Genomic DNA, 24,221 nt, shown 5'->3' with positions numbered 1-24,221 from the left:
TCCATGAACAAATATATCCTGTTTTCATTGTAAGAAATTACACAAAGTGATAAATATTCTTATCAATGTGGGCATACAAAATGATTAATTCTCTTCATGAAATGCCTGCTATTAAAAAGCAAACCTTACAGCAAGTCAAAGTGAGGCGTAATGATTCATACATTCATCCCAGTGATAATCATGCTTTTTTTCCCCCCGAAAGAATGAGAATCTGGAGTTTCATTACGTACCAAAAATATAAAATACAGCAGCTTCTGATTCCGAACAATAAACTTTACACAGAGTATCAACGTACAATCTTTGCAAAACTGTGCAAATGTCTTCAGAAATACAGACACAAACATTAAATAATGTGATAAAATAAACTCTGCAGCGCGGTGTTGGCTGGCAACACGGCAAATGAAAGACCGTTCCTCCTGAATCTCTGAAACCAGAACAAAGCGAGTCTTTGCAGAGCTCAGACAGTTTCCCCCTGTCCTCCTCAAGGTCTGCGCACCAAGCCTCTCCTGGCTGTAGTTTCTATGAGACTTTCTTTTTCCTGCTGCCTTTCAGCTCACTGTATTGAACCTGAAGGAAGTCAGAAGATAAATAATCTTTAGTCGAGCAACAGAAACATAAGCACGGCAGACACGAGCTTGAAAAAAAAACTTCCTGCTATTATTCAGCGATGAGTAGTGGCTGAAACGCAGTGAAAGGCAGGTTCAGTAACAACCTGGGGCTGATTATGCTGCAGCAGGGAAGGAATTTTATGAATAAAAATGATTAAATGTAGCCTGTTTTTTCGTGCTGCTAGTGAATAACCAGCAGTTTATACACCGCACACTGTTAACATGTCTCTCCTGGAAGGAAACACACACCAACATGAAAGCATTCACGTGTTTGTGCAAGAGAAATAAGGACCAGTTTTGGTGACGCCCATCATCATCATGCACACACAATGACACTGAAGCATCTCTCTCCACTCCACAGAGTGTGTCTTGGCTCAACCCCGTGGCCCAGAGGCATCAAGGAGGGAGACAAACGGGGTCAAACAGCTTAGAGGGATGGAGCGAGTGAGTGGGAGAGGATGAAGGATGAAAAGAGAAGACAGATAAGAGGACGGGAGGATGAAGAAAAAAAAAAAAGCCTATAGATTTTTCCTCATTACTACACACAAAAAAAAGGTGTTTGTATTGTTTGGAGGTGCTGAGGAGCCACCGAATGTTTTTAAGTTGTGCTCGAGGCCTTCAGGATGATGTGTAGGTGAGTTCGTACAGGTGACACCAGCAGCCTCGGCCTGGGAACAAGCTGCGCTGCAAAAGTATCACCACAAAAACACAACTGAAATTACACAGAGCTGCGTAATTATACAGACAAAGCTAATTATACAGACAAGAGTCGGGGATGCCTGGGAGTTGTTGTGGTTAGACGTAAAGCTGGCAGGCTCTGGGATTTCGGGCTTCCTGACCGGCTGATCCAGCCGAGCTTACCTTCTGCACATCTGAAGGCACCCTCGACAGGAAATCAAGCACTTCATTGTTGTCGATGCTGTACGGGTTCCGTAATTTCTTGGTGAATTTATTGATACCTAAAACAAAGATTCACACCAACGTATCATTAAGCCTGATCTCCTGCGGCTGTGTTCTTTGTTTCCACACAAACAAATACTTGCCAGAAGGGACTCGTGTTGTCCAAAGAATATTTCTGTAGGAATATGTCTTCCTTTATTTTTTCTTGTATCACTCATAGATTTGTATTTTACATGCATACATGCTTGTATTACCTGAATGCTGACATGTTTTAGGTTTACAAAGAAAAAAATAAAAAAATCTTAATACAAAAAAATATAATAATATTTAATGATTACTAAGATATTATTATTTTTAGTCATAGACATTAAGAGATGACAGAAAGCAGATAAAGAAGGCAGTATGAATGAAACTCACCCCATAATAAGATTATGTAGCGAACAGGGATAAAGTATGTGAGGACTGCAGCGATGACAAACACCAGCAGAGCCAGAAGAGACAGGAACGGCACCGACCAGTTGAACGTGCTGAAAATAACAATAATAACAATAATAATAATATTAATAAAAAAGTAGGTGTTAAAGGTTTAGGCTTTTTTAAAATATATAATTACAGGACAAGACAATCTCCATCATTTTAAGGACATGGTACAATGAAAGAAAATGACATAATTAGAAAGGATTTAATGCTGTGATCGCATTTCTTCCACTTAAACCTAAAGTAAATATTCAGCAGGAGCGCGACGTAGTTTATGATGGATTCCAACATCTTACTTTTTAATCCTCTCCCCGAGGCAGGCGATCTCGTCCAGCAGGTTTTGAAGAGTGATGATCGTGTCTTGGACCATGTGGATTTTTTCTATGAGCCCTCTCCTCTCAGACTCCTGCAGCAGAAAACAACACAAACACAAATCACCTTTCTTTCAACGTCTTAACTTCTCATTTAAGTATGAAAAATAATAGATTGCATCTTCATACTTCACATAGAAGGCTTGTTGTGGATCACAAAAGCTCCCCATTAGATTTCCACCTTTCTATCTTTTTTAGCTCCTTAAAGAAGAATTAATGCTAAATCCTGATAAAAGCTTAAAAATATTATAATCATTTGCAATTAGAGTGAACTTGTTACTATTTATTATGAATGAATTTTTTTTTAAGCACACATTAAGTGAAATCATGCCATTTGAGAGCAACTGGGCCAGTTGGGTTTTATCTGTCAGGCTGATGACTGCGACATTCCCAGGACCAGAGGTCGGGTCCGTGCTGGAAAGTTTAAAGGTGAGAGCTCTTCAGAACCGGGCTGGATGTGGCGTCATAAAATGAGATGAAGTATTGTTCAGAGGACGGCCCAGACTCTGGCGGGAAGAGATAATACTCTAGAGGGGGAGACAGACTCCAGGCAGAGACGTGTCCACATCAAAAGATCGGAGACTAACGGAGGGTTATGGGTCTAAAGAGAGGAGCTGGGCGCTGTGAGTATGATGATGAGGCAGGAAGGATGCACGGTGACTCATAAACCACATGTAAGACAAATCCAGTTTCTCCTCTCCACAACATCCATCACTGCACGACAGCCCTCCAGGCATTTCAGGGTCATATTCCCACTGGAACCAGTATGAGAACCACTCCAAATCAGACCATTCAAAATGCCGACTATCACTGAAGAAATATTCCCCTGCCTAAAAGCTTTTCAGCAGTCATCACAAACTTTCAGAAAGAGCTCTGAAAAAGCACGTCCAAGTGAGTCATTAGTTCCATATTGATGGTATTTTATGGTGTGCTAAGCTCAGGGACGTTCCCAGATGCAACAGGACATTTCTCTCCACCTCCTTTATTTACATAAGAATGAGTTGTGACAAGTGGAAACAGGTTGATGAGGTCTTTATTAAGGCTAAATGTCTTTCTAGTAAGATTGAGTAAAAAAAACAACAACTCGTGGTTGGATTTTGTGCTGAATGAAGAGCTTAGCAGCACACAGCCATAGATCAGAGGGAGACACCTCAGTCAACATGGGAAATGAAGATGATTCCTTTCCATTCATCCGTGTGCAAAAGTCAGCTGTGAGCGACTAAAAATAAACCATCTTCAGACGCACATACCTTCTCATCATCCTCTTCATCATCTGCCAAATCCATGCTGTCCTGAAAGGGAAAAACACGGAGACGTGAGTTTCGAGGGATTCCAAGATCAGACATAATAAAGTGTCTCTGTCTCTGGTGACCATGAGATTAGCCTCCTGATTAGCCTCAGCACTGTATGACAGCTGAGAGGCGGGCAGCTGAGCTCACCAGAATATTGTAAATCCTTATCAGTAGCAATTGCATTGTTCACTTGATCAGAGTGATAAATCCACGCGCATATGTCTGCCTCGGCTCTGGTGAGGGCTTTACCATCTTTCAGCTTCTTGTTTTGGTTTTCCTGCCAGAAGCTTCAGTTTCAGCTTCTCATTTGTTTCTCTTGCCACTTTTTGTGTTTTAGCAATGTTTACTTACAGAGATAAACTAAAATGCTGAAAAGCTAGAGTTTAAACACTCGTCACAGTAAAGCGGAAGACAACGGAAATTAGAAACAAAACAGTGGAACAGCTGAAGAACCTAATCTGTTTCCCTGAAGAGACCCTTAACGCTATGAACAGACGTCTGACAACACCACTCAGAAGAATCCCATTTTTTACCTTTAACATGTAGATAAAGTATTTTCTCTGCAATACAAGACATGTGATGAGTAAAATCAGCCATCAGGGCGAGAGTACTGCTTTATCTGCAGAGCATATCGTCAAATGTCTGAGAAAGGTGAAGTCAGACAGCTGAACGTTCTGCATAGATTATTGAAGAAAGCTCTTCTGGCTGCTAGCAGGATGACCCAATAAAGCTAATTAGCATGTTTTCAAAAGAAAAGTTAGCAGATGATGGAGAAAAGTTGAAGCTCAACAAGCCTTTAATGAGTGGGAGTTGGCTGGAAGCTTGTTTGCTCCAGGTCAAACAGGAGCTGACCTCTGAAGGCGCTAGCTTCAGGGGAACCAAGCTAGAAAGGGTCAGGAACCAGTATTAGCCTGAAGCTAGCGGACTTATCTCCTGGCACCAAGCAGAAACGAGTGAGAAACTACTTGGCAAGCTGTGCTAATGGAAGACGTTCGCGCCAGAAGGTAGCTTGAGAAGATAGATTAACTCAGAGCTGTTAGCTAGCAGTAGAAAGAGGGACCATGGCAACCGGAGAGCCAAACGCACTAGCTTACTGCTAGCTAGCAGCTCTGAGCTAATCTATCTTTGTTCCTAAACTGGTGAAAGCAAAGTTAATACTATTACAGACAGGATATGTGGGTGTTTCCAGATTAGCATACTTATAGATCCCCATTCATTTAAATGTTCCAGTTCCAGTTGTGTTCATATGTATTCATCCCCTTTCATTAAAGAAAAGGCTGAATTTACAACAGTCACTCAAATAATTGGAGACTTAAAAAAGGAACAATAACTAAAAAATTGCAAAAAAAAATAATTTATTAATATAAGACACTGTATTTTCATTTAATTGAGTTTGAAGAAAGAAAAAAAACGAAAACAAATTGGTCCTGGACAAATTAGAGCATTTTTCTTATGAAGACAGTGGGACAAAATACCTGTCAACAGGTGCAGAAGTCTGACTGAGAGGAACAGAAAATACTGTAGCGGAAACATTAAAGGATTGTGTAACAAAATTTTAGTTTATGAGTGATGTAATGTGTAATAAATTATCTTATTTGTTTGCTTTTTAAAAAAAAATTCTATTGAAGGAGAACTAGAAAACAATGTAATAATTTTCGTAAAATTTTTATTTATTATTACTTTAGTCAATTTCAGCTTATTTTACAGGCAGCTGTTTTTTTTTCTTCTTTAATGAAAGGGTATGAATAAATATGAGCACAACTGTACATCCTGGGACATTTTAAAGACACCAGTTTTTCATGGGTTCACTGCTGCCGGAGTGAAACTTAAAAATACTAGCGTTGTCTTCAAAGCCTTAGCTCTGCCGTCCACAAGGGGGAAAATTACAACTCACAGTAGTTTTTAACCTATTCTGTGAGTTGGCCTCGAAAACCACTTTGCTTGGATGAAAAAATACCACATTTTTTCTCAAACCGAGTGTACAAGTACTTACATTTGAGTGCTTTGCCAATGCTGAGCACAGATATAAGTACTAATAAATTCCATTACGGTTCAGTGATAAGGAGATTGGACTGAGTGGCTCATTGTGTGAAACATTAAATGGGTCATCCTGTGGCGATCCTCTCAATGTACGGCATGAAACCTGTCAGGAACCTCAGAAAAGAGGAGGATAAAGTAGTTTTAGGTGGACCGTGTTCACAGATGTGCAACGTTATGCCCAATATCCGCTTCTCTCAATGAGATCAAGCCAAATTCACGTTTTTAAAATCTATAATTACTTTGATTCTGGACAACCATTGATAAACGTTATCAATACATCTCTGTGCTAAAATGTTCATTTAGACATCCCTAGTTCTTTTTCATATTGTGTAGTATCGGAACACTTTTAAACATACCAAGTACATGTGCACGCACTTCTTATCAAACTGATACTGGTGCATCCCTACATTTAGCTGAACTATAAATTGGCAAAAAAAAAATTCTTTTATAAATAAATTTTGCATTGATTGAGCCACATTATTTTTCCATAACTTTGAGAATAAGTGTTGTATGACAGGTTTGTCTGTTGGTCAAAACCTCAAACTGATTAGCATTAAAATGTAAACAGTGGTAGGGCATGGATCTGTATATGACCCAACTCCTGCCAACATCTGGCTCTGTGAAACAGCACAGATGTGACGCTACTATCACGGCGACCAGAATGAGCTCAGCAACGTGTTGCAGGCTCAACATCTGCAGTCACTTCTAAAATAATAAACCAGCCAAACTGTCCCAGAAAGTTGTGTTTATTGGAAAAACAGCCTCCAGGATGCAGTGTTGAAATGACACTGATCTGTTTGCACTTTAATATTCAACACATTGTTTTTGTTTATAGGATCAGGTGAAGAGAATCACTGAGGTAGAATAAGGCTTTAAATCTTGTTCTAAGATCTTCTTTCACAGTTATGTTGCAGCACCATGTTTCTGAAGTGCAAATGCTCCTTTAAAGCTGCTGTTTAGTTTGCCGCTTTGTCTTATTTTTAGCTAATTTTCCTAAAAGCTTGAAGCGACTCTACATTCTGCTCCTTTAATGCCGCATGACTGTGATCATTTAAATGTTTTTTTCTCTGTTTTGCTTCTGTACATTTAACAAAACTACATTATGCTACTATTACTTAACCCACCTCACCAGGAACGTAAATTAAACCGATGTGTCATCACTAATTAAACCACATTTCCTATTTTTGATAATGATCAATATTCGATTCACATCACAGCGCAGTTATTAAACCCAAACACATAAACTTCAGTCGTTATAGTTCAACTGATTCATTCATGATTGATCATTAAACACATCACGTTTGAGCTATTTAATAAAAAACTAATGCTGCAAAAAAATTTGAAAGATTTCAGCTAGACTACAATATTTATCTAAGACTTTCTGACATTTTTTTAAATTTAGGCAGTTAATTGAGAAATTCTTATTAAAAGGCTTGTGTTTTATTTGTTGGTTTTATTTAGAGGATTTCTGACAGATTTCAGGGCATAGGAAGTGTCGTGTGGTAGGACTCCTTTGGTTTACATGATTTTACACAGTCCGTGTTGAACGGCCATCACCATGTTCAACACACTGAGCTGTTTTTTTTCCTGTGTTGGCCACAAAAAATCATTTTTGGCAGCGAGACGGAGTGTGGTCATGGTTGGGGGGCAAAAAGCACCGTGCGTTCTGACCTTTTCATAAGAGAGAGTGATAAATCTTTTTTTTTTTTCTTCTAATCTGACCCGTCAAAACAAGCAGCAAGCAACAGACCAATCAGAGCGCAGCAGAGGGAAAAAAACAGAGAGGAGAAAAAGAAATAAAACTGCTAGGAAAGGACAAGCGCTGTAAACTGGCTTGCACTATAATGCTCTGCTACATTAGTCCATTCAGCGAGTTTTCTATGCTTTTGGTATTATGTGTTATTTTATCATTATGTTTTATGAGGCCATGTTCAACCGGTTGCTATGGGAACATGCTGGCTTCTAATTATTTTTCTGGAAAAAAAAAAGAGGGAGTGTGAAGAGAAGCCAGCAGGTCGAGGCTGACGAAGCCGCTTAGGACTCACCACATCCTGACTGACACGTCCAGAGCGGATCTGGAAGTAGTTCCATGAGATGAGCAGGACCAGGATGAAGGGCAAAAAGTAAAACTCCCAGTTCCACACTGTCAAAACAAAAGCCTGCAGGCAGAGGGGCAAGAGGGCAGATTTTAGTACAAAATAAATAAATAAATAAAAGTAAGGGGAATCTTTTAGTCACATCCTGGATGCTTCTATGTACCACTGAAGACATGCTGTTAGCTTAGTCCTGCTAATGAAGACCTGAGCTGCATGTAATGTGCAGCAACGCTAATCTGCTCTGCTGGCCTGACTCCATCTCAACTCCATCCTCTGCACATGTATTGACATTACCACATAAGTCTAATTGCTCCAACTCATCTTGTGTGCATTAAATGTGATCCGTCTCACTCCAGCTGCAGGAGGCCGTGTGTAAATGTCACTAACATCTACACTGTCACATACGATGCATGTTCCCTGTGTTGGGCTCAAGCAACGCACATAACATAACAAAGTAATATGGCCTGTCATGTTTCAATTTAATATCTAAGGGGAGGGGGGAGGCACAGGCCAAAGCGGCGGTGAGCCAAAAGGTGCTGGAAGGGGTTTACAGGTTTTTATAAAAAGTTAACATCTGGTATAGACATCACTCTCTTCTGAGGCACCGACTGACATAAAAGATATCAGATCAGACCCCCCCCCCCCCCCCCCCTTCCCTCCCACAGCCGCCGCCACCACCAGTTTAATGTGCAAAGAGCCAAGCACGCTCTTGTCTGTGTTATCACAAGCCAAAACGGAGCCTGGGAGACGAGATGAAACCAGTTCCTTGCTGGCGGGGTTATGTTTTATTAGTGAGGACTTTGTAATGACTGAGGGATTCTGGATCAGAGGGGGGGGGAAGCAAGTCACGCTTTGGTGGAAATGTATACTCAGACCATGAAGATGGTGATAATTGCAGCTCATTTCAGCTTGAGAAGCATTACACAGCTTTGGACAGCAAAAGGGGCTCCGGGGAAACGAAACGGATCACAGAAATCTTAAGAAAAAAAAAGGAAATCCCTGCCAAATGCTGAGAGTGCTACTGAAGTGGAAGGGAGGGCAGATTAGCATTGTTAGCTGTTTTAAAGTGGCAAATGTTGAATTTACTTAACTAAACTTTATTGCAATAAAAGCACAAACAAAGAGGATTCAAGTCCTCACAGCAGTTACCATAAATTTACCTACATTAGCTAAAATTAGCCACTGAAGTTAACAGCCACAGTCAGTTAACCTTCTTCTGACAAAGCCTGTGTTTTCCGCCTCCTGTCTGACATGACACACCAAAAATAAAGTTCATCTTCAAAACAATGAAGGCTGTACGTATAGCCTTGATCTCAGAGCCCAAAGTGAGACGTGAGATTATTTCATAAGTCAGACTCAAGATGTGTCAGAGTAAATTCACCGGGAAGCAGTAGGAGACGTAAACGCTCATCTCCCAAGAGAAAACTACAAAACTGGAGAATAGCAGCACAAATCACAAGGATTTAGTGAACTAATGTCTGATGAGGAACTGTGCTAAGGTAGAAGTTTAAAACATCAACATGCAGTTTTAAAAATAGAGTAGTTACACAATTAATGCATCTCTCAATGTTGATTATCAACACGTATTAATCATTATTTGGGAGAACTCAGGGAAAGAGTCCAAACCCAAATGTGGCATAACACAGGAAGAATGAATACATCACTATTTAACCCCTTCATCTTCATGGAAACTACCAGCATCGTTCCAAACAAAGGCAGTCCTAACAGAGCACATTAGTCGTTTTTTTTAACTATAATAAAATCAATCTCCGACGATAAAGCAGGAAAAGTAAGACGTGACTTTTTGTCCCACATCGATGAGACAGACGTGCTTGTAATCAGCAGTCTCTGCTTTCATATGACACCTTGTTTGTGTAGAAATTAGCTGAAGCTCTAAAGTGGACAGTGATGTTCCCATGTTTATGTTACATAAATTGCTTGGGATTTGAAGTGTTTAGTTTGGAAGCAAAAATGCTCGGTAGAGTCTTTTCATCCCTGCGTGTTAGGACTGGTGCCTCCTAGTGTCTGCAGAGATCTGCATTGCACATCTCTCTGCCTTTTAACCTCATCAAAAAGAGGTTAAAGCAGTTTATAAACGTGAGTGTTAAAGTCAAAAGGAATAATGTGTGAGTTCCTAAAGTGTGACATAAATGATGTTTCTGTAATCCTGAATGAGCTGTTTACTGACAAAAAAAATGGTCCAGTGAACACATCGTTTCAGCACTGATACACTCATTGCACCTTGTTATCCCCAGCAGCTTCCACTGTTAAAAATAACATATCCTGTTAGGAAAAGAGGGGAATTTAAGCTCAGATTGCTTCCACAGGTCTGATGAAGCATCACTCTTTCAGTTTATGTCCCAGGTGTCTCGTAATACTTTTGCATTATGGTCAAAACCTCAGGATGTTTTCTCCTCCTCTTGATTTATTTAATGATCACACAACAGCAGCTGCGCAGTAAATTTGGGGAATTTATTCTCAGACGGAGGAGGGGCCAACAGATCATCCCCATCACGAGTGACAGAGATGAGAAAAGTTGACACAGATGCGAGTATTTCATGTAGATCGCACAACAAGCTGGAAAACACCGTTTATTCCGCGGATGGATATTTATAGTGACCCACCTCCTCGTGGTGCTTTTGGGTGGGGCGTTAGTTGAAGTGGGAACGATGGGAGGTGCCATTCTTTGTTCTGGTTTACAGAAGATTATTTCTTTTTAAAAGAAAATTACCAACAGCAGCATTAAAGGCAGCGTAAATGAAACATTTTAGCAGAGCGGTAAGAACGAGAACACGCCACCATGAGGCTTCTCACTGATAAAAAAAACCTGCCCCCACCAAGACACGCTGACTGTTTCAGCCCAGTCTGTCTGACAGCTGGCAGATGGTGCAGGTGGTTCGTCACTGTATCCTGTCATACAGAGGCAAACTTTGATTCATTACGCTGATGTGGCGGCATTAAGCAGCCATTTATTTCTTCTCACTGAGGCTTGAAAAGACGGCGGGCATTGGTGTGAAAACAAGACTACAGATGGTACTGTCTTTCAAACACCGAGACGCAGTGGGAGGAGTGTGTGTGTGTGTGTGTGTGTATGCTGCACACTTGTCCTTGCTCCTATGGTTTCTATTTCGGCGCGTACACTGAGCTGTCAGGTAAAAACAGCAATACTATACCAAGCTACGATTTATGGTACGTGCAGGGAATGAAATGCAAGAAAACTCCTCCTGGTTAAAGGAATAACTTAAGTTGACTTGGTTGGCTCATCCCATTCGGACTGATGCAGTTTATTCAGTACAATCTGACTGTGTGAAACTACATGCATGACTCAAAGCAAAGCCAGGCAGTTAGTATCTCCTCTAAAACTCCCATTTTTCACAGCAAATTGAACAAACTGTACCTCCAGCCATAACGCTGGATCTCCATCAGTCCTGCAACAGAACAAAGCTTTAGTGCCATCTACAGGACGACTGCTGTAAAAACAAAAAGAACTTTCCATGACCTTGATTGCTTGAATAGTTAATGAAGAACTTGCTGTATGCTGTTTTTTTTTTTTTTTTTTTTTTTTTTTTTTTTTATCAAACTAGACCTGTGAGAGAGTAATGCTGAAAAGATCTGCGCTCCCTTCTCTCTGCAGTTTAAAGACAGAGGCTAAAAGGCTACCTCAACGTTTCCGTCCTCACACTTGCTTTACGTTTGTATTCAGCCATGACAGGAAGGAGATCCCCCCCCCTCCTTATCAGAAACGTCTTTTAATTGAACCTCTGTCTGAATAATGGGGCCCAAATCAAACTAAACTCAGACTGGACAGAGGGTTAATGAGTTGTCAGGGAAATAGAACAAAAATAGACTATCTGGACTCCACTGGGACTCCACTCTCTCCAGCTGAGGCTTAACTCTGCATCCATGAGACGAGCAACACTGAAAGCGTCCACTCCAACAAAGAGCCGGGCCAAGCCTGTGTTTCTGCTGAGTCCAATGCTGCATTGATTAAGATTCTCTCTGGGAGAGTTCAAGTAGGGGTTGGCCAGACTGCAGTTGTGTTCTGCAGCCTTGGAGGGAAAAGGAGGGAAATGCAGATAGTGTGTTGATAAGCTGTTAAAGCACTTCACCAGGAAGGCTAGCAGGCTCCTCTGAACGCTCTCCCACTGGAAGCAGCTTTTGATGTACTGCAGAGTCGACATGATAGCCCTGTAAAGTGTCTGAACACGCAGCACGTTTCTGGCCAGAGCCTGAAAGATAAACACAATAAACGGATAAATACAGCAGCGGATGCTTGCAGTTACACTTCATGATGTTTTAAGGCAGTGTGTGTTTCTCAAGACATTCCTCTCATGCGGTGACAGAAACCTGCAGTCGGCTAACGAAACGGTGTGCTTTGGCATGGGTCTTTGTGGTCAGGAAGGGGTATGAAAATGTCAGTAATCTGACCTGATTTTGTCCAGCAAGACTTCCAACATTACAACCCGCACGTTACAAGCCGAGCCCTCCGCGTGTAAGCCAATTTTGGCGTTAGCGAGCAACGTATTGTCTGACAACAATGAGTCTTTGTGGGAAGCACAGACAGTCAGGCACCCTGTCTCGCACCCTGTCTTGCACACTGTATATCAAACTAATGTAGCAGAACAGTGAGCTGGAATTCAGTCACAGTTGGGCTCAATTAAAGCTCAGTTCGGTTAAATCAAGCAAACGTCCACTTTATAACGAGTTAATTGGAAAAACATGCTAACCAAAATAATTTGTCTGCAATTTCTTTCTTTTTTTTGTGTATATATATTTATATATATATATATATATATATATATATATATATATATATAAATGATAAAATAATCTGCAGTGGAGTTCAGCTCTGTCTGGTTGAATAATGGAAGGTCACAAAAAAAAGAAAGAAATTGCAGACAAATTATTTTGGTTAGCACGTTTTTCCAATTAACTCGTTATAAAGTGGACGTTTGCTTGATATATATATATATATACATATTATATATATGTATATATATATATAATATGTATACATATTATATATATTACATATATATAATATGTATATATATGTAATATGTGATTAATCTGTAAACAACAACAAAGAATTTTTTTTGTTAAGCAGAGAAAGCAGAAGCTGCTCACCAGGAAACACATTTTTGTCTTGAATCAATCAAATTAGACTCCTTAATTTAACAAAGTTTCAATGGATTGCATCAGTTTTTGCTGCCTTGGAAGATTAAATCAATGGAATAAAAAATGAAAAAGCATGTCATGGTAGATTTAGTGAAAAATGTCTAACCTTTTTGGAGAATTTAGGATTATCCTCTATAAAACCCCTCTCCCTGGGCTGGAAGGTTCTTGTACTGGCTCTAACCTGACAAAGGAAAACAGAGACAGTTGTAAAGCATTGAGTCTTTCAAAGCCATTATGTCCTTGTGTCTTCCCTGTGGGGTGAACTTCTACTTACAGGGTTAAAAATAACCTCCAGCTCCAGAGTGATGCTCCCCTTCGACAGCCCACCTAAGTCCTCCTTCTTCAGTGGGAAGGCGATCTGTTGTCCCCTGCGGATCTGCAGGACAGAAAGGGCATCAGGTGCTGAACTCCTCCATGAACCTGACCATCAGTCACGCTGGATTACATCTTAGCAAGTCTTCAACCTGCTGAAGTGTTTTCGCCCTCTTCACTTTAATTTAGACACAGAGTGCAAATAGACTGGTGTATTGTCTGCATTAGTGAGGCAGTGTGTACCGAGAGCAGGGGAATGGCAACTTTTCCTAGAAAGTCTGGCGCCTTGTCTCCATCTTCATCAAAGACAGTCACAAGCAGAACATTGTGAATGTCTCTGACGGGGCTGCAGAGGAAAACGAGACGGTCAGACACCAACAAGCAGCAGTTCGTCTTCAGTACAAACGATAAAAAGAGAAACTGGAACGAACAATGTGAAGACTTTTTTCCACTCTGGGTGGAGGCTCTTATAGACGGTGTGGGTCTGCAGTCGATCATTCCCCAGTTCCAACACGCAGAATGGGTCGCTTTTACCTACAACACACAACTCTTTTAAACAAAACATTTCAGGTTGATTTCTGATTTTGAAAATAGATAATAAAATAAATAATATACCATTTAAATCAGCAGCCATCAGATCTGCAGCTTTGATAACTTTGACTTGAAGGAAACCAACATCACTGGGGTTCTTCAGGGAACATTTCATACTCTGAGGAGCGCCACAAAACAATTGAGTAAATACCTCATTAAATACTACAAAATATTCTAAATCATACCAATATTTATACCATTCACACCAGCCATGTTTGGGTTTTATTGCACGAAATTACAGCAAAAGCGAATTTTCTTTGGAGCTGAATCAGAAAACATTTGATCTGACTTTTACCAAAGCAGCTTGAAGCCATCCCAGAAAGGTCCACAGTTACAACTACATTTCACACCACCGGCAATAAACCCTTATAAACATACACTTTGACACATTATAAACATCACAAGCAACATTCAAGTCCCTGCAAGTCAATTCAAACCTTTCTGGCATTAGGTGCAGCCATCCTTGCCAATCTAACATCTAAAAGCAGCACAACGCTTCAACGTAAAAGCTGTTCATTACAACTTTTATGGCAGCCTGTAATGAGCTGCTTTCTCCAAAACAGTATTTACTCCCACCTTGTTTCTGAACAACATGAATTATAGTTTACCCACTGGCTGCATGTGACACCTGGTTTCTTTTCAGTGGGTTGACTTTCTTAAAAAAAAAAATCCTTGTTTCTACCAAGGATGAGTCCAAGTTGGGCTCTTGCTATATAACCAGGGAGACACTGCCATCTCTTGGCGCTTCAACACAGAACAGATGACGGCCACAAAAAGCTTCACAATGATGTAACAGCCTCTTTCAAGCTAATATTTACACCCTGATTACCAAGTCAAGTTTATTTTTTCTTTCATCTTTCCAGTGCCAAGTTCCTCCTCCGTAGTGTGTATCACAGAGAGGAGGCCATTAAAACCTCAGAGTGTGTTTTATCTGGAACACCTGGACTCCTCCCTTTCCATACATCCACCCAATCGGCCGGGGCAGCATATCCAGGGACATGTTAGCGGTGTATTAGATAAAAGCCTGCAGATTAAGGTCAGGAACTTCAGTTAATGTTCTCATCAAGCAGCGTCTCACTTTAAGTGCGGCGTGATTGTTGGTGGCAGACGGAGTGGTTTAAGCGTTTCTCAAACTGCTGATCCCCTGGGATTTTCATGTCCCACAGTCTCTAGAGTTTAGTTAAAGACTGAAAATGTGTAGCGCAATCTCATAAATCTCCATTTTCACTGAGGCTGCAGATGGCAGGATCAAAATTTGGCATCACCAGCATGAATCAGTGGAGCCAACCTGCTTTGGGTCAACAATCCAGGAGGCTGGTGGTGGGAGCACTGTTTCCTTGGCGCACTGCGTGGCCCTTAACGCCAATCGAGTGTCGTTTAGACATGATAGCCTGAGCTCTGACGCGAAACATTTACCCTCACATGGCTACAGTTTGTCTCCCTGTAACGGCAGCTTCCTGCAGGGGAATAAATCTCAACTCAGCTCAACGTTTTTCTGATGCAACCAAGGTGCAGAAATGACAAGATGCGATGAAGGGAGGAGCAAGAAAGCGGATGCTAGAGAGGAATTCAGATACTGACATAGTTTTTCAGCTGGATCTGTCGTTCACCGGGTTCATCCAGCGGTGCTGCGCACAGGTCGGAGAGGGAGACGCCGCTGCACGTGCTCAGTGTGAGCAGGAAGACCAAGCGTCCTCTGCCGTGGTCCAGTGACTGTTTGAACACCTGCCTCGTGTTGTAAGGAATGCCAGACAGGTTCACTTCACATCTACACAGACACACATACAGTACACACTCAGTCAACACACATACATGAAATGTAAGTTCATGGCACGGGTCTGAGAGCCGCGGTTTTATCAAATCGTTGTCAACCAATCAGAACACAAGCAGACGCTTGTCATTTTATCTTTACTTTTGGGTCAGACTGCTTCAGCATTCGATAAAAATATTTCATCCCAACATCTAAAGACATCTGGTTCAGGGGTGGGCGGCTCCGCTCCTCGAGGGCCGCAGTCCTGCAAGTGTTTAGAGTTTCTCTGCTGCAACGCACTTGACACACATCAGACATAGTATAGTGATGTGTGTCAAGTGCGTTGTATGTCATGTTTAATGTTAAACTCTGCACAATTATGCTAATTAGCCATTGATTTGATTCAGGTGAGTTGTAGCAGGGAAACTCCTAACATATGCAGGGCTGAGGCCCTCGAGGACCGGAGCTGTCGACCCATGATCTGGTTAGAAATAATGTGTTCTCTTCAGCCAGGCATGTTAACCGTGATGGAAAACACAGACGGATCATGGATCATGACATGAAACTGGAATTTGTTCATAAGTGGGTGTGAAACATGATCCCCACTGGTTTAAGAGTTTTGCAAAGTGCCAAATGAAGAAGAAAAGCTGGATGAGCGTTGAATGCATTTTAACTTCTGCAGACCCCCATCTGTGTGGCGTAACTCAAAGCGACGAGGCTCAAAGTTTCTCCCAGGAGTTTAGCAGAAGCAAAGAGGTTGGCACACGGAAGGTGTCCCAAAATTGACCAAATTCAGCATGACGCAGCGAAAAAACAGAAAAAAAAGCTGTGTCTGTTTGTGATGAAGCATCATGCTGACAACATGATGTTTCCTGATGATCAACAGCTGGTTGGAATTACTGAAATCTTACACAACCACTCCACGATTAGATACATTTCCCGAGAGAAATATGAGATAAGATAATAAAACAGAATTTGGAGGGGGGGGGGGGGGGGGGGGGGGGGGGGCAAGGACTTCAGGACAAATAATAGCCATTAAAAGCCCTAAAGCAACACTTCTCCTCGTAGTTTACCTCTATTTGTCAGGGAATTTGGAAAACCTGACCCAGTTCTTTGCAAAAAAATTTAGAAGAATTTATTCTTTGCATTTAAACATACAGAATATTGTGAGGAAAATTAAATTAAATTAAATTAAATTAAATTAAATTAAATTAAATTAAATTAAATTAAATCAAATTAAATTAATAGATGCACAGCCTTCAGTCAACAGGTGAGATCAGCAAACTGAACTAAAATATGGAACAGCATCCCGGCTGATAATAAAGACTTTAACACATCAAAATATTATGAATAAAACTCAGATATTGGTGAAAAAAAGAACCAGAAATGCAACCACCGATGACTATTCTCTTTAGTATTTCTCATATTTCTCTGTGGAATTCTCTGCCACTACAAATTAGAGAAGCCACAACACTCAACTTTTAAAACACGCCTAAAGATCTATTTTTATGATCTGGCATTTTATCCAATTTGCTTTTCTATTCTCTCTTATGTACTGCTTTATTGTTTTTTTTATGTTTTCATTTCTTACTTCTGATTGCTTTTATTGTTTTATCTTTTATTCCCTTAACTTCTATTGTTATAATCTCACTGTATGTCTTTACTGTTCAGCACTTTGCTGCAGCTGGCGCTGTGTGAAAGTGCTATATAAATAAAGTTGAGCTGAGTCATGTCGTAAACATCAGACTGTGTGGAAGATCTTTGTCTGTGACTCTGTCATTATTCCTTTTTTTTTGTGTCCGTTAATATGTGTTGTCCCTTTTAAATGAAAAAAGAAAAAGATCTGCAACACAACCAGCTCTAAGTTCATCCTTCAGCTTCAGAACAAACGTTTATGTATAAAAAACAAAACTTATCTCTAAAATATACTGAACTCAGTCACAATCTGACAAAACTCTCAACATAGCATCTGTAAGCACTGATGACTGATTATCAGCACAGAAATAATTCAGCAGAGCAGAATTTTTACCACAAAATTCACCTAACTGGGTAAAAAAAAGGGTTATAATCAGGTTTATATTAGAAACCATGTGTACTTTATAACCTCTGTAGGTAAGTTTAAGCCACCCTACATAGTTACACCATACCAGTCATTATTCCTCTTGCTGAGCTGCCACATCCATCCATCTTCTTCCCTTAGCTACGTAAAAATCATATCAACAGCCTAAATAAACATCTAGAGCTTCAAAACATCTCAAAGCACTAGACACAGAACAAACTAATCTCCATGAAGAAGAGGTAGAGTGATGTCCCTGGAGCAGGTTTTCATTCCACCTCTTGCTGCCTTTAGATCTGCAGAATCTGTCTGCACACACACTTTTACCAGATCTTTTTCTCATACAGAAACAGGAAGGAAAACCGGAAAAGACAGAAATGTTCACAGCCATGTTGACCAGAAGGGAATGTAAAGCTAAGTGTTCACTAAGCAGCAGGACTTGTGTTGCTACGGAGACCAAACTTTTCAGCCCGCCGATGAGAAGGGACGATGCTGCAGGGTAAAGAGCTGGGTTAACATTACAGCTACGACGTTTATCAGTCCCTCAAAGATTCTGCATCATTGTTTCGTGATTGTTGGGACAAAATATTGGATTTTATGGCAGCTTTTGTGAAAATTGTGACAAACTTTGACTGTTTTTTTTTCCTGTAAAGGCATCAGAAATTAATTTTAAATATCATTTAATCATATTCTAACGTTCTTTAACAGAATAAAGTCACAGATAAAAACAAAAGTAGAGTTGATGACTGTATTTCAGATCACAGAGCAGCACTGAGATTTATCAAAACAATTGGATATAATTGCAACAATGTGCAGAAACGCATGAATATTAGATAAATTAGCGTTAATAGAAATCGCAACGTTGCAAATGGAGGGACGAGTTTAATAATTATTTTTATTTATTCCCACATTACACAGGAAGAGAGATAAAGTCAATAAAAGTTTTTAATGCTGTCTAACCGTAAATCTTCTTTAACTCTTTATGGGGAAAGTGACTATTTTTGATCACTTTGGTTTCTTTCATTTTTGTTTGTTTGTGTGTTTGTTGTTAATGTAACGACAGAATGGAGGTCTTGGTACATCACAGAGGGACAATTTTTGGTTAAAATTTCTAATTTCAAGGTATTTTATTGAGGTTAAAGAAGGCAAGTTTTGTTTAAGATAAATAATAACTAATAATAGTTTTAATCACCTTTATTTCTATAGAAAATCGATTAAAAACGGTTTTAATGATCACTCTGTGTGTATTACAGAAGCTAAGCCTTCCTGTGGACTTTGATTAAATATAGAAATAGCAAATACTTCTGATTATTTATAAAAATAAAAGAAAACATCTCAGTTGTTGCAGGATATAGGAAGACACACTAAAAGTGTTTTTGGATGTTAAAGAGAAGAATAAAGAGCATTTACCGTTTTGTAACTGCATCCATTTTGTAGTAAAGAGGAATATTATTAGTGTTTGATTATAAAATAATATAAAAAGCTTTCCGAATGAAAAAAACTCACTGCAGGAGCTCATTACAGCCAAACCCTGACTGTCATCTGTCCCAAAATGAATGCATTTCTTCATCCTCCCCCCCACTACCTCCATCACTGAGGACCACTAGACCTGCTGACTTGTTGCTTTGTCTGGTACTGGGCAGTGGGACAGGCTGATGTGAGGAGCCCTGACAGACCTCTTGGTTGTGTGCAGAGTGTGGGGGGGGGGAGTTGGATTATTGTTTTCTGCTTCATAACAAAGTTCATAACAAAACCACATTCAATCCCTGAAAAACAGTCTTCCTCCTGGCGCTCTGCTGGTTTCAGGGATAAAATCTACGAGGGACTTGCTCCTCTCATAAAAGTCCCGGGTTTGGGGGGGGGGGGGGGGGGAAGCAGGATTAATCTGAGGCAACAGAAGAATTGTAATACAGATGCAGCAGCTTGAAATGTCTGACTCCTCCATGCATGGGGCTTTCCCTTCCCTGCCAATTCTCACCGGGTTTATGGCGGAAATTAGCTGGAAACCAGTTGGAATTTGACTGGGGGGAACAAATCTAACTGGAAGCATATGCATGTATAAACATAGTGATAACAGTGGATAAGTAATACTAACACACAGGAATAAATACTGCTGACAGCAGCAGAGTGGATGAGCTGTGAGGACCATCTGCCTTTCTGATTATAATTCTGTCTCTTAATCTCTGAATCCGTCCTGTTGTTCAGTCAGAGAAACGACCAAGAAGCACCGCTTTAGTTGCATCATGAAAAAAGATGGAAGATTAGAGTTTACTCACGTCCCCAAGCACTCCTCAGTCCTTCGTCCCTCTTTGGACCAGAGCTCCACCTCCAGGGTTTGTGGACTCTCCGAGAACTGGTTCAGGGTGAATCTTTCCCTCCACTGAGGATTGGGCGCTTTGCACTGGTTCTGGGTCACACAGAAGACGGAAAGAACAAAAACAGTCAGAAAAGATCGTATCTATGATCATTTACTGTAGTTTACTTTTTCCTGAATTGTGAAAGTTTATTTTGGCCAAATCCGGTGACTTTGCACAGAAGCAGACGTTAGTGCAGATGCAGGGGGGCAAAGTGTGTGGGGGGGTGTTGTGAATACATGTGCAGGGTTGAATGATGTGCAGATCAGGCTATAAGCACAGATTTACAGAGTGGTGGAAGAACAAGGTGGTCCTGAACCGCATCGGTGTGAGCCGTTAGCGCTGCAGCGCTGCCTTCTGACAGCTTCTGGCAAACTGTGGCGACTGGCGGATGCTGGAAGTGCCGCTGCTACGATTTGAGCTGCTGTCCGTCAGTAGATGAGTTGTTTTTTTTTATTTGTCTTAAATTTTTTCTTAATTTTGTTTGCTTTGTCGTTTTATATTCATCTTTGAGTTATAATCTAATTACTGTTCGAAATAAACAATAATCAAAAAGATCAGCTAGTAAAGAATGAAGTCCAGTGTTACCAGTGATACAGCAGATAAGTTCCCATTTGTACACATGCATTAGTGGGCGGGGTTTCTATGTCTGCATGGTGAATCTGCCTTTTTGGCATCTAAAGGGAGGGGCTATCCGTTGTTTTTGTAACATTTGGTTGTGACTTAGAGAAGCATCAGGTTTACATCACCAAACAAAACCTGGCTTTACCTTGAAGGAGCTTTTTGACTCCACAAAATCCAGATTTAAAATAAATAAATATATACATTTTTACAACAGTATAAGTAGTTTTCATCACATTTAAATAATACTATGTTGTTTACAGTTTAAAAAACACATTTTTGGTGAACTACCCCTTTAAAGGGCAGAAAACATGTTACAGGATGAGGGGAGGAACCATGATTGTCATGGGTCTGAGGGTCCTGGTGTGTGTGTGTGTGTGTGTGTGTGTGTGTTTTGTTGTTTTTAGGCGGAGCCTTTGTTCCTGGCAGGTTTTCCTCCCAGCTGAAGGCAATCATCTCGTTTCATGGCTGCAGTATATCTACCCTGATTTGAGCCCTACTCTCCGCCGGATCGTTGCGTACACTTCTCTCTGGTAACGTCTGGTCTCTGTGATCGTGTGTGATCACAGAGACCTTTTTATGAATAAACTGTCTTTTGTCAAGTTTACTCATCTGCTGTTGGGTCCTCTTATTTCCCTCCTGACAAGGATTAAAGTATTTCCTCATGTGTTTGTTGATAAATCTTCACAGATAAAATAATCCTACTCCCAAATTAAGTTGGGATGTAGCGTAAAACGTAAATAGAAACAGAATATAAGTTTCAAGTCCTTTTTAACATATTCAGTTTAATACACAACAAAGACAAGATATTTAATGGTCCAACTGATCACCTTTATCGTTTTTTGGGGTTTTTTTGGTTTTTTTTGCAAATATTCGCTTTATTTACTTCAGACCGACCCTCTCCGTAGGCTGTCAGATCAGCCTGTGGGCAAAACGAGTGGATTGAGACTCTTCTGCATTAAGCCCCGCCTCCCGCCTCTGCACTACATCAGGAGCGCGCACCGCACCTGCTTTCGCCGTCATTGTAACATCTCATAAACAGAAGGATTAGGCTCATATGAACTCAATAAAAAAACAAAATACAATGTCAACACATAGCATACAGCCCTACATGTTGGAACCTGAATCAGAGCCTGAAAACGAAGTGGAAAACAGCAACCCACAGCAACGAATGCAGCAGGATGTCTCTCTTTGGTAAACTCACCAGCCATCGTTGGAAATAACTTTATCCCACAATTTCCACCCGCCTGATGTATTTGTACATGCCCTAGTTAACCAGTAGAAGGTAAAGTGGGTCAGACCCAGAACTATCAAACTGAACCTTTAAAGGAGCTGGCGAGTACAATGTAAATGAGTCGACCAGATAAATAATATTTACATTTTGCTGGTGTGGAAAAGCCTGACAGCTGTGGGGAAAACTGATCTGCAGTACAGCTACTTCCTGCTCTGTGGGCGGATCAATCTGTTACTGGAAAAGCAGTTTTATGCAAAGGATGGGATGTATCAATGATTCATGTTACCTTGACAACATCATCTTTTTACTCTCCTCCTTGGTGGAGTTTAGAGGTCAGTCAAAGTCTCAGCTGGCGCTCCTGACCTGCTTTTAATGTTCTGTTCACCCACCATCCAGCTCACCAGCACACAGAAAAGGTTTCCTAACAAGTCTGCATGTCTGATTTCTAGTGCAAAGTCATAAACCTGACATACGACTGTTTACCAGCAAATTTTATAAACCGATTAACTCAAGATATTCATGAAAATACTTTGCATGTTTGCTATTTTGTTTTTCTCTTCCATATAGGTATTAAAACCCCATACATGGAGTTGTGCGGTAAGAAAAATACATGTTTACTGTGAACATTTAAGAGGCTTTGATCAGATACATGACAATTCAGGAGCTTTGAAGGAAGAAGAACAGAAAAAAAGGACAAAAAAGTGGTGGAAACAGGAAACACTTTAGGAACAAACGGACCAACAGAGGGAGGAGGGAAAACATCAGCATCCCACCAGTACCTTGCTTTTATACTGCTGCTCTCCCAGTCTGAAGCGAACAAAGAGCTGGCCTGCCTGAGTGTCTACTGGCAGCTCCTGACCTTCAACCAGTGTCACAGACACCACAGACGTCCACAGCTGGCTCTTCTTCAGCGTGTCTGACAAACGAGAACTCTGAGATGTCCCTCCAGACTGCAAGAGAGGGTTAACAAACTAAATACATGACAGATAAAGGGGAAAAATGGAGGAATCTAGGGATTTAAAATGAAAGTGAATCAAACTAAAGAGAATTTCTTTTCGTATAAAACACATAGATTCAGTATTTTAAGAAAATTCAGTTTAAATTAACAGAATTTAAGACTAAAAATCAGCAACAAGCTTCAGGTCTGGACTCTGAAAAGAATTTCTTTCTACTAATACAGAGAAAAAAGAAAATAATTATTTCTGAGAAAGTAGAGAAGACCTGCATCAGATTTTCTATAAAGGACAATATTGGAAGATATTTAGCAGATCTTACAGGAAGATTTTGTGCAGCACTGAGATTCATTTAATCCACATTTTACTGGCAGATGGAACGGACGCTGTCCCACTCTGTTCTGACACATGCGCAGGCAAAAAAATTCAGGTTTTGATCAAGGCAGCACCTGTCCAGCAATGCGACAGCAGCTGAAAGAAGCCAGAGAGCATGCAGAAACCGTCAAGGTTTTTTCTGACTAATGAATGAGCGAAGATGGCGGAGGTTATTTCTGCACCGCAACGCAAAGCTGCATGCGCTGCTTGGACACAGTGTGCAGACAGAAGCATGCTAAGCAAGCAAAGACACATTCAGCAACTGCTCTGTGGATAAAACCCCTCATCAGGACACAAAAGTCTGACTTTTAATGACAAATTCTATAATTCTTTTTAATTAGCATCATCTGTTGTGCTACTTAGACTAAAATTGAGAGGGCTTTACTATTAAAGTCATGTGCATTATAATGCATGTAGCACAGTCAAAAGTATGATTACTGCCAAAAATATAAACCCCTTCCCTACTGTTGCATGCTGCTGTTTCATAAGAATAAAGGACAGAAAGTTTGGACATATCAAGCGGTCGTATGAATCCTCACAGCGTCCAACAAGCAATGCTGCTGAAGGAACCACAACAGCTCACCAGGGCATTTTTTAAAAAAAGATTTACTTAATTAAAATTAATAATAAATAAGCACTAAGCGTCAACAAAATAATGCCGTTCTTTTTAAGAAACATCGGGAACCTCACTGGAAATAAAATGTAACCAGACTTTTTTTTTTCCTTTTTTTTAGGGCTGTTCCTTAAAGTATTAGATGTTCTTAGTGGCGCTCCTCTGCTTAGTGAGCTCCCCCATAAAGCAAACCATGAGCAGCGAAAACATTTCTAACTACATTCCCTATTTCTCTACATAGTGGGTGTATGATGTACTTATATAACACACAGACTGAGCTTTGTGTTGAACATGGGAAAGACCAGTGGTCTTATCTGACCACACGTCCCAGTCCTCTACAGAAACTGGATGCTATTTTGCAAACCTTTCACCATGGAAAGAGTTGCTGGTGAAGCTTCAG

The 24,221-nt window shown here is 40.5% G+C and overlaps 1 protein-coding gene across 1 annotated transcript in view; it reads right to left on the bottom strand.

Moving 5' to 3' along the window:
* Window positions 1–519: 519 nt before the first annotated feature.
* The window catches only part of LOC306768702 (multiple C2 and transmembrane domain-containing protein 2-like), a gene marked incomplete at both ends in the record, with an annotated part of 44,183 nt that continues 20,481 nt past the window's right edge, over window positions 520–24,221 (bottom strand). The window contains 15 exons of the mRNA XM_079257119.1: window positions 520–567; window positions 1,470–1,567; window positions 1,926–2,035; window positions 2,282–2,391; window positions 3,607–3,648; window positions 7,734–7,847; window positions 11,894–12,013; window positions 13,069–13,143; window positions 13,237–13,338; window positions 13,518–13,620; window positions 13,706–13,808; window positions 13,890–13,983; window positions 15,447–15,633; window positions 19,948–20,078; window positions 22,660–22,830. Coding sequence (XP_079113245.1) covers window positions 520–567; window positions 1,470–1,567; window positions 1,926–2,035; window positions 2,282–2,391; window positions 3,607–3,648; window positions 7,734–7,847; window positions 11,894–12,013; window positions 13,069–13,143; window positions 13,237–13,338; window positions 13,518–13,620; window positions 13,706–13,808; window positions 13,890–13,983; window positions 15,447–15,633; window positions 19,948–20,078; window positions 22,660–22,830 — 1,608 coding nt within the window. The remainder of the gene's footprint in view (window positions 568–1,469; window positions 1,568–1,925; window positions 2,036–2,281; window positions 2,392–3,606; window positions 3,649–7,733; window positions 7,848–11,893; window positions 12,014–13,068; window positions 13,144–13,236; window positions 13,339–13,517; window positions 13,621–13,705; window positions 13,809–13,889; window positions 13,984–15,446; window positions 15,634–19,947; window positions 20,079–22,659; window positions 22,831–24,221) is intronic.

Source organism: Telmatherina bonti, assembly GCF_933228915.1.
Source record: "Telmatherina bonti genome assembly, chromosome: 1".
Lineage (NCBI taxonomy): Eukaryota > Metazoa > Chordata > Actinopteri > Atheriniformes > Telmatherinidae > Telmatherina > Telmatherina bonti.
This window is presented reverse-complemented; position numbering and strand designations above follow the sequence as displayed.